Source organism: Ambystoma mexicanum, chromosome 1p (genome assembly GCF_040938575.1).
Source record: "Ambystoma mexicanum isolate Mex_15411 chromosome 1p, UKY_AmexF1_1, whole genome shotgun sequence".
In the NCBI taxonomy this organism is placed as follows: Eukaryota; Metazoa; Chordata; class Amphibia; order Caudata; family Ambystomatidae; genus Ambystoma; species Ambystoma mexicanum.
In genome coordinates this window covers 973,103,664-973,120,988 of record NC_090921.1, presented here as the reverse complement: position 1 = coordinate 973,120,988, position 17,325 = coordinate 973,103,664, and the positions used below count along the sequence as shown (strand labels likewise).

Here is a 17,325-nt window from a genome sequence, read left to right as displayed (position 1 = left end):
GCCTTGCATATTGAAAGGAATCTATGTATGGGATACTATCTCCAATTAAACGGACTGACGGAACGTGTCAACCAGGTACTAGAACAGTTCCTTCATTGTTTTGCTACCACTTCTGCAAATAACTAGGCTACTTTTTTGCAGATTGCGGAATTTGCTTAAAGAAACTCCATGCAGTCGTCAATTCAAACCACACCATTCTTTGCATCCTATGGTTATCATCTACAAGCATTTCCATTGCAGTTTACACCAGAAACATGCATGCCATTTACAGACAGCCTGATTAAAACCTTAAATGAGGGCACAAGATTGACACAGTACATCTGGCAAAGGCTCAAGACCTAATGAAGTTATTTGCTGACTCCAGAATCTCCCCTTGATGTGGGTGACCAGGTATGGCTAGCCTCTAAATATCTACCCCGACATTTAATGCCGTCCAAGCTGGCTCTGTCAACCAACCACTGGAGCTGAGATGTTAAAATGCTTCAGAATTTTTGATGGCCATGTCTCCCAGCTACAGAAAATGTAGAACCGTGGGATCAAGTGAGGACTTCTTATGAAATTAGGTAAAAACTGACCGTTTCAGAGAATTGGGAACTGTTCGTTTGTATAAGGATTGATTAATAAAGCTAGTGATACGAATAACTATGACATTTAACAGCCAAACCTGGAAGGGCATCCTTAGTTTGACAAGTAGGACGTAGAGCTTCCAGCAGTGGCAGAATGCCAGATGAAGATATTGGTTAAACCTTGAAGAGTCGAAAAGGCATAGGTGACAGTTCATATACCAGTCGTTCAAAATGTTGAAACTGCTCTCAGAGGAAAAGAGAATTTTGTTTTCAAATATGAAAAAAGGCCCAGTGAAGAACCACAGTGTTCTAGGATATGTCTTTGGTAAGCAGAAAATGTAAACGAGGGACTGGGTTGGTGTAAAGCAATATGGGTGCCGCAGCATGCTTGGCCTCTAGGGTGACAGAACACAATCCCTGTGCAGGCTCTCTAGATCGGCTAATGATAAAAAATAAAGCAGAAGGGGTTCCTGCATTTATATTATCAATTTAAGAATAATTTGATTAAACATTTATTTTTAAAATGTGTTGCGTGATCCTAATGGACCAGCAAGAATATTGTAGCAGTTATAAAGATGATGAAGATTCCATGATGAAGAACACACATGTTTAGAGCAGTGTTCTAATTCTGAACCACTGACACAATCACTGACTGAATCAAAACACTGGCTATTGCACACAAATGCATCCATGGTTTGGCACCTACCTAGCTCAAAGGATCACAAAAAAAACACCCTCTAGTCCTTCCTGGTCTGCCTACGCTAATCGCCTCATTGTTCCTCACACACGAAGAGTGTGAGCCGGTGGCTCCAGTTTCCCTACCTTGGCTGCAACTCACTGGAACACCCTCCCTGCCCAACTCAGGATGATCGAATCCCACACAACCTTCCGTAAAGCCTTGAAGACTAAGCTCTTTGTTTGACTCCCTCCCTCTATATCCAACACTTGAATCTGTATTGCTTACTGCACCTGACATGTAACCCATTGTAAACTATGTAACTGTATTAATCCATTGTACTGGGCCGCTATCTTGTAACCCTTAAGGAAGCCTGCATACATATTCTTCTCAGCGCCTCTATGCCCGTGGGTTGTAGCGCGCTATACAAATGCTAAAATAACACAAATATTCATGATTTATGAGGAGTGGAGAGGTGAAAAAGGTTTCATGTCACTGACAACATGGTACAGGAGCCAACACCAAGCTTACATATTTGAGGATGCTGAAAGAGATACCAGTAGGAGGCCTAACAGTCTAACAGTTCGATGCTATCTTATGGGAATAATAACCCTGAATGAAAATGAAATAGTAAAATGGGGGCATATACACACATTTTACACTGAAAGTAATGTAAAGATTAAATATAGAAAGTAAAAACAACAATGTATTTGACTATTTTGCTAAAGAAACAGATTCTGTGAAAATGTATGGATTTGTTTTTTTAAATGTTTTTGATTGCCTCCTACTGGTATCTCTTTCAGCATCCTCAAATATGTAAGCTTGGTGTTGGCTCCTGTACCATGTTGTCAGCGACATGAAACTTTTTTCACCTCTCCACTCCTCATAAATCATTTGTCAGATAAGTACTTAGGGGCTGAGTTGGACAGACGTGTGTGTCATGGAGAGGGTGTTGAATAAGATTCACAAACAAATCTTATTCAACACCCTCTCCATGACACACACGTCTGTCCAACTCAGCCCCTAAGTACTTATCTGACAAATTCACCAAAAACCAATCCAACAGACCCACTCGCTCAGCCCACTCGCATCTACTCACCATACCCAAATTCAAACGACAGAAAGCAGGGGGTTGCAGGTTCCCAGTGATAGCTGCCAAACATTGGAACTCCCTTCCGGCACCACTAAGGTCTGAATCCTCCTATTGGTCCTTCCACAAAAGCTTGAAAACCTGGCTATTCACTCAAGAGCTGCTAAAGTAGTTTCATTCACAACCTTACCTGAATCCTTTACAGAATTGTTAACGATACCCATCACAAGAACCGTTTATGCATGTATATATCAATGAGATCTGTTATGTATGCATGTATGTACTGTACGTATTTTAAGCTGTACTGGTAAAACCAGCACCCATATGGATCCGGGCTAGGCACGCTTTACAAATGTCAAAATAAATCAATAAATAAAATGGGGGAATGCCTGCCATGCATCCAAACACAATTTCTGCATGCCTATGCCCTAATCACCTACTTTAAACTATACTTATAACAGGCAGGAGATCATTTCATGTTGATCCATTTTATGACTGTTTTATTAAACATCAAGTTATGACATTTTCGATGTCTTGATTTTTACTTTAATAATTTTCAGTAACAGCTACTTCTACAGCTTCATTTTTTAGTTTTCTTCATTTTTGCAGATTTCTTTTTTTTTACTATGTCCTGGTTTAAAAGGGTGGTATAATGCAATATTTAGTTGTTGCTTGGAGTATTGTATTGGTGGTATTGAATTATTGAAGTGCCCTACTGACTGCCATAGCAGGGATGGACTGGCATAAATGGGTATCCTATTGGATGGCGTTACATGAAAAGGCCAGGTGTACTAAAGCATTCAAAAAATTGCGTTATCGGGAAAGACTCTTCCAACATCATTCTGTATAATTATATCAGACTATAAGGAAAGATTGACAGTATCACATTTGAATGTAGGTGCAAACTACAGTATCAAGATGTCCAGATGGTAATACAAGGTGGCATTAAGTGGAGATTTCATGTTGCAAACAAATGTAATTCATAATAATAAATCAGAAGGGGGATCCTCGCCAAAGCATCTGGTTGAACAATATCATACAGAATGCTTGCATAAAACGAGTTACCTTTCCCAGTGCTACAAGCATTGGAAAGTCGATGGTCTGCCGGTTCCTCAGGAGTCGAAGAATGCCATCCATGTACACCTGGTCCTTACTGAAGCATCCTGGAAAATGGGAAGGTTGAAGTCATGAGGCACTAACTTCTCTCCTCATATCATATTCTCAAAATTCTTTCATTTCACCAATACATGTACTGCTGTCTCTTACTCCTCCCACAAATGTCATTCCTCTCCACCCCAACTTTACTATGAACCCATCTATTTACACACTTGTACTACTGATTCCTTGCCTCTGAGATGACATTTGTTTTGGCTTGTGTGCAGCACTGCGATAACACACCTCCAAGACTACCTTCAGCGATTTGGTTCCTTACCAATGTGCACTTGCTGCTTATAGCACTGAATCAATGGCACACATAACCAGCAATGTGACTCGTCATTCATTACTAACATTTAGCACTGGGACTTTCCACTGTACAAAGCACTCTAATTGTCCCCTCAGACACACTAAGAAGTTCCCTTTTCTTGAACCTTCTCATTTGTTTCCTAAGAGGTTTACCTCTGCAATCTCTTTCACGGAAGTTGGCTAAAGGAATCACAGGTCATTTTGGAATTAGGGATGTTTCTATCTACAGAAAATTGAATAGTGTGGATATTCACGGTAATGGCAGCAAGGTGCATATTTGTTGGGGCATTCCTTGGACAACCTTAATTAAGTGAGTGCATCAAGTCCCTCAAAGGATAATGGATTTTACCAAGGCAGGTTCAGAATGTTAGGATGTGCAGAAAAAGACGATTCAGAAAATGTGGGTTAACTGGAGAACGCTGCCCAACAAACACAAGAAGGAACCCTAGACATTTGTAAAGTCCCCACTCTCTCTTAATGCTCTTTCACTCCATGAGCACATCTACGACTACTACTCTTTGCTATTTGTTCATACCCAGAAGTATTATTTGCGCCTCTTTTCTGATCCAGCAGTTCCGAACCAATACTTATAAAGCACCCACTTATTACTCCCATCTAACCCTATCTTACCTGGCTGTGCAGTGTCCGTCTGACCTCTTTTTGCCCGTACACAGTATTCCCAGCGCACCTTGGGGTCCGAGACAAACTGCTGCAGGTCTCGGAAGAGCTGGCAGAAAGGTAGGTAGGCAGCCCGGCATACAGTGTAGTACAGCAGCGCTGCACGCCATAGGAAGGGGTTCTTGCGGAACAGGACACTGTGCAAACTGGCTAGACCCTCCTCCGTTGGGTTGGCAGTCTTCAGTCCATACTTGCGGCGTCCTTCTGAGTTATGCCATGGCTGTCGGGCATTGTTCACACCACGAATGTAATGAGTTCCTGGGTAGCACAAGCGGACAGGTAAGCACAATGATAAGAAGCCAGAAAGAAAATAGTACTCAAAATATCGTCATGCATTATTAACCTAACGTATGGGTTTACAAGTGTTACCAAAGCTTTATGATTAACATGGACATTCTGACCATTTCCCTTTCCGTCAAAATGTCTATTATTAGTATCTTTAGGCTTGCAAAATATGAGCCTAATCATCCACAAATATCAAGATTATATTAAAATTAGAAAACAATTTTATCCTTTCATACATTCCCTTCGCTCGCTAGGTGTCCTCCTTTACACTAGCCTAATCTCATCTTAGTATCCAAGCAATAATCGTCAAATCAGACCAATCAGTCCCTCAAACCTGTAGGACAAAGTAGCAATAAACCTCAACGTGCCCCTCCCTACTATTCCCATTCCGCCCACCCAAAGTCTAACTACAATCCAACAGCATCAATGCTCTCGGCTGAGGGTGTTCTGTTTAATTGTTGTAGGAAACCATCAAAAACTCCAAGAATGCGCCCCAAATGGCAAACAATCTGAAAATGTGGTCATGTAACATGTTATCTTCTCATTAAATAGGAGGCCCCATATTCTAGTTAGCCAAAAATGTATTGTGGATTCCCACTGGGATTTCCACTTAGAGGCGGTCTTTGTTCTCTCCATTAACAATGCTTTGATTGGATGTGCATCAACCCTGGCAGCAGGGGAGTAAGTACAGCCTGCATTTATATACAGGGGGCAGACTGACAGTGAGGTAGTTCAATTACAGGGATAGTATGAATAAGTGACATCATCTCATCCCAATAATGCTTTCATTTCGGGCATGACCCCGAGATATGGAGAAAGGTGCTAGCACCACCATCTCCCTTGCCAACATAAACCTGGCATGCCCTTTGCAACGTGTCTGGTAAGATTAGGTGTTAGATATCCTCAATACAATTGTATAGGCTCTTCTATGTTTTCCATGCTGTCAAGAGGATGTTATAATCCTTGTCCATATACTTTCCCAGTCCCCCCATTTCAAATCGCTTTGTAAATCCTTGTGCCAGGTGGAATGTATACAAGGGGGACCTTTTATCAATGTATGACAGCAGACACTGCAACGTTATCGAAATCAGCACCTTTAAAGATGATGATGTGACAATTATCTTTGAGAAGCCCGTAAGAGCACGATTGCCACCCTCCATATATATGTTAAATAACGCCAAGTGCCTCAAGCTGGTAGTAATGGAGACATTCCTCTTCCACAACCCTAAAGGTTTCTTTGCAAGTCTAGAAGATCACATTTTTCCATCTTGAAAGAGGGGAGAAAGGAATTCACATCCGCTTACTCTACTTCTGGTAATCCTGCCCCTTATATGCCAGTGAGAAGAACAAGTTACTTCTTACCTGGTAACGTTCTTTCGATGGGATGTTCCTCCAATGTATTCCTTATCTTTGATAGATCATCTCCCAGCTTGTTGGCCTCGGAACATTTTTTCAGTAGAGGGCGCTGCGGTCGACGTCCCTCCAGCCGATGTCCCTCGACAGCCTCTGTATCGGCGCCGACGTCATCACGTGCATAAAAAGACTTGCGCAGCGTCCGTTGCTCAGTTCCGTTTTGACGTGAACAGTTGTTTTACATGAATTGGTTATTGACCTTGAAGGAGCGTAAGCTGCAACCACAAGGGAAGTATTACTGCGTGGATGGATGGGAGGGGCGATAAGGAATACATCGGAGGAATATCCCATCAAAAGAACGTTACCAGGTAAGAAGTAACTTGTTCTTCGAAGGGATTGTGTCCTCTGACGTATTCCTTATCTTTGATAGACTCCCATAGCAGTGGTGTGTAATTGGAGGTGGGAGTAAAACGCCATGTTTCCTTTTAGGAATGAACAGAATGTAATACAGCTTTGCCAAACCTAGTCTCTTGACTAGACGAGGAATCCAGGTTGTAAAATCTTGTGAAGGTATGTGCGGACGACCATGTGGTAGCCGCACAAATGTCACGAACCGGAACCCCTCTTTGGAGGGCCGAGGAGGCTGCGATACCCCTGGTTGAATGAGCCCTAAGATTTTGAGGGGGCTCTTTCCCTGCTAGTTTGTAACATTCCAGAATGGCCAAAATAATCCATCTGGAAATGGTTTGTTTTGTTATTGGTAGTCCCAATTTGTGTCCTGCGTAACCTACGAACAGTTGGTCTGCTTGCCTAATCCTATCAAGTCTGCTGATGTAATAGCTTAAAGCCTGTCTTGGGCCCAGTCTATGTAGCCTTTCTTCCTCTTTCCCCAGATGGGGAGGCGGATAGAACGAAGGTAAGGTAATTTTCTGAGTGATGTGGAATTCAGAAACCACCTTTGGGAGGAAATTAGGCTTCACCTGTAGGACAACTTTGTCTTTATGAAAAATTGAATGAGGGGGTTTACAAAGATAGAGCTTGTAATTCGCTCACCCTTCTAGCAGATGTTAAAGCCACTAATAAGACAGTTTTAATGGTGAGAAATCTTAGCGAACAAGAGTGGAGTGGTTCGAAAGGAGTACCCATCAGGAAATTTAAGACACAATTTAAGTCCCATAAAGGAACCTGGGCCGGTCTTGGAGGGTAGACATTAGTTAATCCCTTTAGAAATTGTATTACTAAGGGTAATTTGAAATACGATGGCTCCTCTGCAGTGCGCTTGAAGATCGATAGCGCTGCCAGATAGCCCTTGATAGTGCCAACTTGAAGGCCTGAATTTGCCAAGTAGAGTAGAAAGGATAACATCGTTGGTGTACCACATGAAAAGGGGTCGATATTCTCTTCTCTACACCAGCTGAAAAATTTGTTCCAACAGCAGCGGTATAAAGACTTTGTTGCTGGCCTTCTGGCCGAAAGCAACACCTCCATGACATCATCAGGGAGGTCCCAATCCTTGTATCTCAACCTTTCAGAAGCCAGGCATGAAGGTTTAGGGTTCTGATGTCTGGATGCAGAACCTGACCTCCCTTCTGTGAGAGAAGATTCTCCTTGAGTGGAAGACGAATTGGAGGGCAGATGGACATGTCCAGAAGGTCCGGGTACCAGGTTCTCCTGGCCCAGTCTGGGTCAATTAGGATCATGGTCCTCCGGAATCTTCTCAACCTCCTGATCATTTGAGGAATGACAGGGACTGGTGGAAACACGTACAGGAGTGGAAACTCCCAGATCACTACGAACGCGTCCCCTAGAGCTCCTCTCGGGGGAAATTCCCTTGAACAAAACAGATCGCACTTCCTGTTGGTACTGGTGGCGAACAGATCCACTTGAGGGGTTCCCCAAAGGGCGAAGATCTCCTGAAGGACTTCCTGAGCTAGTTCCCACTCGTGGGAGACTGTGCTCTGCCTGCTCAGAGCGTCCGCCGTCATGTTCTTCTCTCCGGCTAGGTGAACTGCCGATAGAGAGATTCCTTCTTGAATTGCCCAAAACCAGAGCTGCATCGCCTCTCTGCACAGTGGCAGTGATCCTACGCCTCCTCTTTTGTTGAGGTAGTGCATGGCCACTGTGTTGTCCGTCATTATCAGGACATTTTTCCCCTGTACAGATGGCAGAAAAGCTTTCAGCTCTAGTCTGATTGCTCTCAGCTCTAACAGGTTGATATGTAGTCTGGACTCCGATGGAGACCAACGACCGCTGATGGTCAAGTCGTTGGTATGAGCTCCCCACCCCGTGAGTGAGGCATCTGTAACTACTATTATCTCCGGCCATGGTTGCCAAAACAGTTCTCCCTTCAAGATGTTTTTCTGACAGGCCCACCACTGAAGGTCTCGAGCCACCTTGTCCGGAACCTGAAGGAGGTCTGTCATTCTCCCTGAGAATTGCGACCACTGAGTTCTCAGTGCCCACTGAAGAGATCTCATTCTCAGGCAAGCCTCTGGCCCAAGGAAGATGCAGGATGCCATGAGGCCTAGCAACCTCAAAAAGTCGAAGGCTGGGAGACGTTGGACATTTTGAAACTTGGTGACCATCTGCAGAATATCGGTCCTGGAAGTGTCCAGGACCGCTCCGATGAACTGGAGTCTCTGTGATGGTATCATCTGTGACTTCTTTAAATTGAGGGAGAAGCCCAGTTTGTGAAGGAAGTGGCAGACATAATCTAGCTGGATCTGAGCTTGTTCCGGAGATACGGCTCTGATCAGCCAATTGCCCAGGTAGGGGTAGACATGAATCCCTTCCCTCCTTAGACTTGCAGCCACTACCGACATTAGCTTGGTGAAGACCCTCGGGGCGGAGGTCAGCCCAAATGGCAGAACTCGAAATTGATAATGAGAGCCACCAATTGCGAACCTCAGGTATTTCCTGTGTTTGAGATGGATTGGCACATGGAAATAAGCATCCTGGAGGTCCAGAGATACCAGCCATTCCTGGAGCTGGAGGGCCTGAAGGATCTGAGAGAGTTACCATCTTGAACTTGTCCTTCCTGAGGAACTTGTTCAATTCTCCTAAGTCCGAGATAGGTCTCAGTCCTCCGTCTTTCTTCGGTATGAGAAAGGAGGGGGAGTACCAGCCCTTGTTCCTCTCCGCTACAGGTACCGGTTCTATGGCACCTTTCTCTAGCAGGTCTACAATTTCCTGCAAGAGGAGCGGATCTGGAACTTTCAGAGAGCTGTTCCCCGGTGGATGACTCTGAGGGATGTGTAGAAAAGGCAGGCAGTAACCTTGGGCGAATGTCTCCAATGCCCAAGCATCTGATGTAATAGCCTGCCATTCCGTCAGATGTTGAGTTAACCTGCCCCCTACTGGTGTCTTGTGAGGAGAGTCCTCAGAGCGGTTTGGAGGCGGCTGAAGCAGATGCCGAGGGTAAAGAGGCACCTGCTGCTGCTGCGACTTTTGTATTTTTACCCCGTCCACCTCGGGTGAATTTTTTCTGACCCCTTTGAACCAGCTGTCCTCTGCCTCTTCCGAATGCGGAATAGAAGCGAAAGGACTTACCTCTCCAAGAGGTTCCTGAGGGGCGATATGGTATCTGACGGATTGCAGCTCCCAGGGATTTTGCTGCTGCCTTTGATATTTGTAGTTTTTCTAAACTGTCATCCGCCTTCTTACCAAACAAAGAAGAGCCGTCAAAGGGCATATTCAAAAGACTGCTTTGCACATCTGGAGCAAAAGCAGACTTTCGCAACCAAGCAAATCTCCGGGTTGTTGTACTTGCCGCCATGGCCCTGCTGATGCTGTCAGCAGAATCGATGCGAGTTTGAAGGGATTCGCACATAGCGTCTTTACCAACCTTGATGATGTTTAGGAACGCTTCCCTTTCTTCTCCCTCCGGGAGGCAGTTAGCCGCTGATGAAGCACACTCCCAAAGTGTGTGGCTGAACCTTGCGAGCGTACAAGTAGCATTGATGGATTTCAGCACCATGCTACATGCAGAAAATACTTTTTGGGCCATAGAGCCATATCTCTTATCATCCATGTAGGGTAAGCCGATTTACTAACTGCTGAAGTAGCTGCCTGAACAACCAGATTCTCCTGAGTTGGGTGTTTGGATAAATATTCAGGGTCAGCAGAAGACACCCTATATTTAGCTGATAATTTTTTGTTAACCGCCGGGATTACCTCAGGTGTTTCCCAGTTTTCCAACATTCTCCTTTGTAATGCCGCATGAAATGGCACCACAGGATCCTCCTGTGGACCTTTGACCAAGATGTCTGTGAGGTCGTCCTGCTGAAAAGCAGGTGAGGGTGTGGACCACCTCATAAACTCTATTATCCTTGCCATCAAGGTTCTATCAACCTTCAAGGTTCTATAAGGGGTTTCAGCATGTTCCCCTGGGTCTGGTCTGGCAAATTCCACTTCTGGGGAAGTGTCCAGCCCACTTGCTTCCTGTAAGGATTCTTGGAGGTCTTTCAACCTACCTTCCTCAGAGGTAAATTCCTCTGATACAGGAGTTGCAGATCCCTGCAACTCAAAAGGTCTTTCCTGATCCGAATCCTCCCCTTCTTCATAAATAGATGATAAGACTCTGGAGTGATCAGGTCTTGAAAATGGTATAAATCCCATTTCCAGAGCAGAAGGGGCCAGATTTGTCATGATTGGCTGAGAAAACATCGACGTCGTCGACGCGGACGTTAAAGGCTTCGAAGCCATCGAAAAAGGTGTCGAGAAAAGTGGTAGAGGCCTCGATGAACTCGAGAGAATTGGAATTCTACTCGAGGTTGTCGACGACATTCTCGTGATCGAGGCCCTGGGTTTGTCCACTGGCTGTGAGGTGGCCGTGGGTTTGTCCTTTCTCGGCGTCGACGACGGCGTCAAATCGACTGACCTGTGCGTCGAAGAACCCTTCGATAACGGCGTCGAAGACGCCAACCTATGCGTCGAAGGGATCTTCGACGACGGCGTCGAAGACGCGACTTTGCCTTTACTCGACGGTTTGTGACGCTCTCGAGTGGCTTCTTTCGCCGGGTGCTGCGACTCGTGGCGTTTTGATTTTTTGGGTTTTTCACCCAGGGTATCACCCTCAGCAGTCTTCGAGGGGGTCGAGGCTGCTTTCTCGAAGACGCTCAGCATCTTTTTCCTGAATTCCTCCCACTCAGCCTGAGAGCTATGTTTTGTGGGGCAGGAGACCCTTTTTGGGGAGATGGAAGAAGAGGACGATGAGGAAGGGGATCTTCGACGTCTCTTTTTTGAATGCTTAGATCTCGAAGAGTGATGGGAACTGCTTTGAGACCTAGAACGAGAATGTCTTTTGTGATGGCGAGGAGACGAATGTCTCGACTCTGCCAAGGAAACTTTCGAAGAAGTTTTAACTGCCTTACCTCTCTCGAGCTTCCCCTTACGCTCCTTCAAGGCTTTCGCCGCCATGGACATGCAGTCCTCGCACTCCGAACAATGGTGCTCGATTCCCAGGCACCACAAACAGATCCTGTGAGGATCCGTCAACGACATTTTCTTTCCAGTCTCGAAATTTTTTTAAAGCCGGACCGTGGAGTCGTCGGTTCAGGTGAGGAAGCCATCGAGTACGAGTCAGTATTCACGAGGAATAATGAAGTATATTTGACTGAAGAACTGAGCAACGATATTCCGAGGCCTCACGAAGCGCGGAAAAACGGAACTGAGCAACAGACGTTGCGCAAGTCTATTTATACGCGTGATGACGTCAGCGCCGATACGGAGGCTGTCGAGGGACATCGGCTCGAGGGACGTCGACGCACAGCGCCCTCTACTGAAACATTTTTTTCGAGGCCAGCAAGCTGGGAGATGATCGATCAAAGAAAAGGAATACGTCGGAGGACACAATCCCTTCGAAGAACAAGTTACTTACCAACTGGTAACGTTCTTGCGAGTGGATGTTCCTCCAATGTGTTCCACATCTTTGACATGTAATGTCCACAGCTGTGCTGCTTCGGAAATTTTTCAGAAGAGGGCGTCCTGCATCGATGGCGTTGGGACTATGTCCCTCGAGGGCTTCCGCCAAGGGTGACGCCATCGGATGTTATAAGTAGGACGCATGGCGCCCATAGCCTCAGTTCATGTTTTTCCCCCACACAACGTTTGCCTTTACCACACACCAAGCCTCCATGACTGCACATTGCCTTGTGGGAGTGCAAGCTGCAATACCATAGCAGGGCAGGCTGGGAGGGCGGTGTGGAATACGTTGGAGGAACATCCAGTCGAAATAACGTTACCAGTTGGTAAGTAACTTGTTCTTTGAATGGATTGTGTCCCCCAACGTATTCCACATCTTTGACAGACTCCCAAAGCAGTATCAGTGAGAATTTGGATATAGCCAATCAGATGGCAGAATAAAGCACCGCTTTACCAAAGGCCAAATCTGGCCCATGGAGAGCATCCAGGGAGTAGTGCTTGACAAAGGTATGGATGGAAGACCATATCGCGGCTTCACAAATATTTTTGACAGGAACTCCCCATTGCAGGGCTGTGGAAGTAGCCACGCCCCTGGTGGAGTGAGCCCGCAACCCCTCAGGAGGTCTTTGCCAGCCAATCTGTAGCATTCAGGAATGGCGAGAATAATCCACCTGGACAAGGTCTGTTTAGTAACAGCCTGGCCCAATCGTATTCCAGTGTAACCCACAAAAAGCTGGTCGTCCACTCTGAGCCTGGACATCCTAGAAATGTAAAAGCTTAAAGCTCTCCTAGGGTCCAACCTATGGAGCATCGCCTCTTCCTTACCAGGATGAGGAGGATAAAAAGCAGGAAGAACCACCTTCTGGCTCAAATGAAACTCAGACACTACCTTAGGTAAGAAGGAAGGACGTACCCTCAGTACAACCCTGTCCCGGTGGAACACAGTAAAGGGTGGTTTAGACGAAAGTGCCTGCAACTCGCTCACTCTGCGAGCAGATGCAACTGCAACAAAGAAAACTGTCTTGAAGGTCAACAACCTCAAAGGACAAGAGTGCAAGGGTTCAAATGGAGCACCCATTAAGAACTTCAAGAAAAGATTTTGATCCCAGACTGGCACCTGAAAAGGGGACGGCGGGAACACATTCGTAAGCCCTTTGAGAAACTGGGTAATCAAAGGAATGTTAAAGTAAGAACATTCTTCAGACGAGCGCTTGAAAATAGACAGCTCCACCAGGTAACCTTTAATGGTACCCACTTGCAGCCCCTTGTGGGCCAACGAAAGCAGGAAAGAAAGAACCATCGGAATGGAACACTGAAAAGGATCAACATTGCATTCCCGGCACCAGTCTCAGAACTTATGCCAACGGCAACAGTACAGGGATTTGGTCGCCGGCCGCCGGTCCAAAAGCAACACCTCCATCACGTCATCCGGGAGGTCCCAATCCTTATATCTCACCTTTTCAGAAACCAAGCGTGAAGGTTGAGTCCTGACCTCTGGATGGAGAACCTGACCCCCCTCCCGCGAGAGAAGATCCTCCCGGTGTGGAAGACGGCGTGGAGGACAGATGGACATTTCCAGAAGGTCCGGGTAACACGCCATCCTGGCCCAATCTGGGGCAATGAGGATCATGTGAGACCCGAACCACCGCAACCTCCGTAGAACTTGAGGAATGACGGGGACGGGAGGGAACGCGTACAGCAGTGGGAAGGACCAATCAAGGACAAACTGTCAACCTTGGCTGTTGGTAATACTTGTATTTCCCAGATACCCTCCTCCTCCTCCTCCTCACCTGTTAGGGTATCTTCTTGACTCGCAGGACTCAACGATCTTCAGGCTCTGTAGTCCTTTTGTTTCCTGATTCGTGGTTTGCTCCTCTCTCGAATGGAAGCCAGAGTGAGGGCTATAGCAGTGAGCTCTCACAATGCCCTCCCTCAAGCCCAAGGGAAAATTGGGGAAAAAGCCAAGCTTGGCTATAAAAAACCCCAAAGATGTGCAAGTGGTTTCCTCCTGGAATGTGGGCTCTGTGATGTCTGAGGACCTTAAGGAGAAGAAACGGAGGACCTGAGATGATAAAGGAAAAGAAACTGCTCAGGAAATAGTATAAAGTAAATATGCAACAGATCAGAAATGAAGGGAGGAAAACTGGAGAGTGGAAGATGAAGGGGTGAAAACAGGAAAGGGAAAGCAGGGAAGCGAATGAAAGGCAGTCCGGGGGGCGGAATCCAAAACAACAGTGAGCAGAAAGGAGCAAGCAAACACAGGGAGCGAAGCAACCCGAGCGGAGCGGAACGAGCCACAGAGAAAGGCTGGAATCAAGAAGTAAACAAAGAATAATAGAAAATGCGCAAGCAAGAAAAAGAGAGCGTATGGCAATAGAAGGCAGCTAAGCGTCAGACAGGCTGACGAAGCGGTTGCAACGCGACGTGGACAGGAAGAGGCGTGGCTATAAAGCCCTTGTCCCGTCACGTGAAAAGACTAGACTGCTAAAGTGGAAGACGTGAAGGAGCTATCGTCTTCCCAGGCAGAAATGTGGCCCCATGCTCCAGGAACCAAAGTGTCGCATAACAGTATGCCCCCCCCCAGCCACTGCCCCCCAGGTTTACCTTGGTGTGTGCGATGAAATCGCCTGAGGAGAATTGGAGCCTGAATATGTGATAAAGGCTCCCAAGAATCCTCTGAACTGGGTTACCCCTTCCAATGCACAAGGTATTCCAATCTACCCTGTCTGTAGAGGGAGTCTCGCAATAGGGAGACCTCATATTCCTCCTGTACAGACACAGGGGTTGGTACTGCCGCTGGTTTGATGGAACATGACAACGTGGCATCCTTCAACATAGAGTGAAAAACAGGGTGCACCGACTCAAACTGGGAGGTAGTCCGTGACGGAATGCTACAGGATTAATCTTAGCAGTAATGGGAAATGGCCCTATGTATCGCGGGGATAATTTGGATAGATGTACCCATCGGGGCAAGAATTTTGTGGAAAGCCATACCTCGGAGCCCATCTTCCAATCCGGAACCTCCTGGCGATGCCTGTCTGCATAAGTTTTAGTAGTGTGTAGGCTATCCGCGAGACTAAGTTTGGCCGCTTTATGTGCTTCTTGGATCCGAGACAGACTGTCTTCCACTGCTGGAAAAGATGTATCAATTGTAGAAATAGGTAGTATTGAACGAGGATGTAAACCATATGTACAACAAAACTGAGACATACCAGTCGCTGAATGTGTGGCATTATTGTATGCAAATTCTGCTGTTGGCAATAAGGACACCCAATTGTCCTGTTCTGTGTTGATTTAACAGCAAAGGTATTGCTCTAGGGTACTATTCAGTCTCTCCGTTTGCCCATTCGTCTGTGGATGGTAACCTGAAGATAAAGCACGTTCTATACCCAAGTTCTGACAGAGGTATTTCCAAAGAAATATATTGACTCCCCCTATCGAAGGTTATTTTGTCAGGAAGACCATGGATCCTGAAGATATCTTTTTTGCGAATGTCTCTGCCATTTCTCATGCAGTAGGCAAACCCGGAAGTGGTGAAAAAATTTACCATCTTGGAAAAGGAATCTATGGTTACCATAATGCATGTAGACCCTTTAGAAAGAGATAACTCCACTATAAAATCCGTGGAGATATCCCTCCAAGGGGAGTTCGGAACTTCATTTGGTTCCAACAATCCAACAGGTTTGGCGGTACTGTATTTGCTTTGATGACATGTGTTGCAAGTTCTCACATAGTTTCTGACATCAGCTGATAAGCCGGGCCAATAGTAAATCTGCTGCACTAAGTCTAGTGTCGCCTTTTGGCCTCTTTGTCCAGCTGTTTTGTGACCATGACACCAGAATAAAGCCTTGTTGCGGAGTCCAGTAGAGGGAAGGAACAAACGTCCTTTATGAAACAATAGACCGTTTTATTTTTAACATACTCTTCGATATTGGATCGAATCTTGAGAGTGACTATCTCCTCTTTGACCTGCAAAAAGAGGTGACGTTGTTGATTATTACATTTCTATGACACATCCTTTCTTGTGGGATGGACCTTGGTTTCATCTCACTTGTCTTTCTCGAGAGAGCATCAGCAATGGTGTTTTGGCTTCCTGGAATATATACGATATGAAAATCATACTGGGCAAAACAATGTGCCCAACGTGCTTGGCATGAATTTATGCACTACATATGCTGTAATACTTGTACGTTTTTATGATCTGTCCGGATGGTAAAAGGATGCATACCTCCTTGCAGTAAATGTCTCCATTCGGTACACGCCATCTTCATGGCAAAGAGTTCCCGTTCAATCATCGAGTAATTCCGTTGATTTTCATTAAGTGTCTTAGATAGGTAAGCAACAGGATGTTCTCTTCTGTTGTGCTCCTGTAGGAGAACGGCCCGATGGCTGCAGCAGAAGCATTTGTCCTCACAATGAAAGGTCTTGTTTGATCTGGATGCTGCAGGACGGGTGCGCTGCAAAAGAGATGTTTCAAACCTTTAAAACTTTCTTCTGCTTCTTGGGTCCACTGAAATGGCCCAGAGGATTTTTTTAATAATCGGGTAATAGGCAGTACAGTTTCTGAAAATCCGACAATAAACCGCCTATAAAAGTTTGCTAAGTTCAAAAAACCTTTTTACCTCTTTCACGGAGGTCGGGGCTGGCCATCGGATATTCGCCTCTATCTTCTTTTCATCCATCTGTACCCCTTGTGAAGACAAAATAAAGCCCAAATAAGGGACAGAGGAGGCACAAAATACACATTTTTCTTTTTTAGCCAGGAGTCTGTTATTTTTAAGGTGTTCCAAAACTTGAGAGAGATGTTCTAGATGTTCTTGCCTAGTACGTGAAAATACTAATATATCATCGAGATATATCACTACAGATACAAACAGGAGGTCTGAGAAAATGCGGTCCATAAACTGTTGAAATATGGCTGGTGCATTAACCAAGCCAAACGGCATTACATGGTATTCATAAAGACCAAAAGGGGTCCTGAATGCCTGCTTCCACTCATCCCCCGATCGTACTCTGAGTAAGTGGTAAGCACTGCGTAGATCTAGCTTAGTAAACACAGTGGCTCCTTGCACTGCCTCCAGAATATCCGGAATGAGAGGCATGGGATAACGATCCCTAATGGTGACCTTGTTAAGGCCAAGGGGAGGTCCTCCTCCTCCCCCTCACCTGTTAGGGTATCTTCTTGACTCGCAGGACTCAACGATCTTCGGGCTCTGTAGTCCTTTTCATTCCTGATTCGTGGTTTGCTCCTCTCTTGAATGGAAGCCAGAGTGAGGGCTATAGCAGTGAGC

The 17,325-nt window shown here is 45.7% G+C and overlaps 1 protein-coding gene across 4 annotated transcripts in view; it reads right to left on the bottom strand.

The window, feature by feature from the left end:
• The window catches only part of MATCAP1 (microtubule associated tyrosine carboxypeptidase 1), a 527,831-nt gene that overhangs the window by 104,254 nt on the left and 406,252 nt on the right, over positions 1–17,325 (bottom strand). For all 4 annotated transcript variants that reach the window (XM_069653938.1, XM_069653957.1, XM_069653967.1 and 1 more), the window contains 2 exons: positions 4,427–4,732; positions 3,398–3,495 (listed from right to left, as the gene is read on the bottom strand). In XM_069653938.1, coding sequence (XP_069510039.1) covers positions 3,398–3,495; positions 4,427–4,732 — 404 coding nt within the window. The remainder of the gene's footprint in view (positions 1–3,397; positions 3,496–4,426; positions 4,733–17,325) is intronic.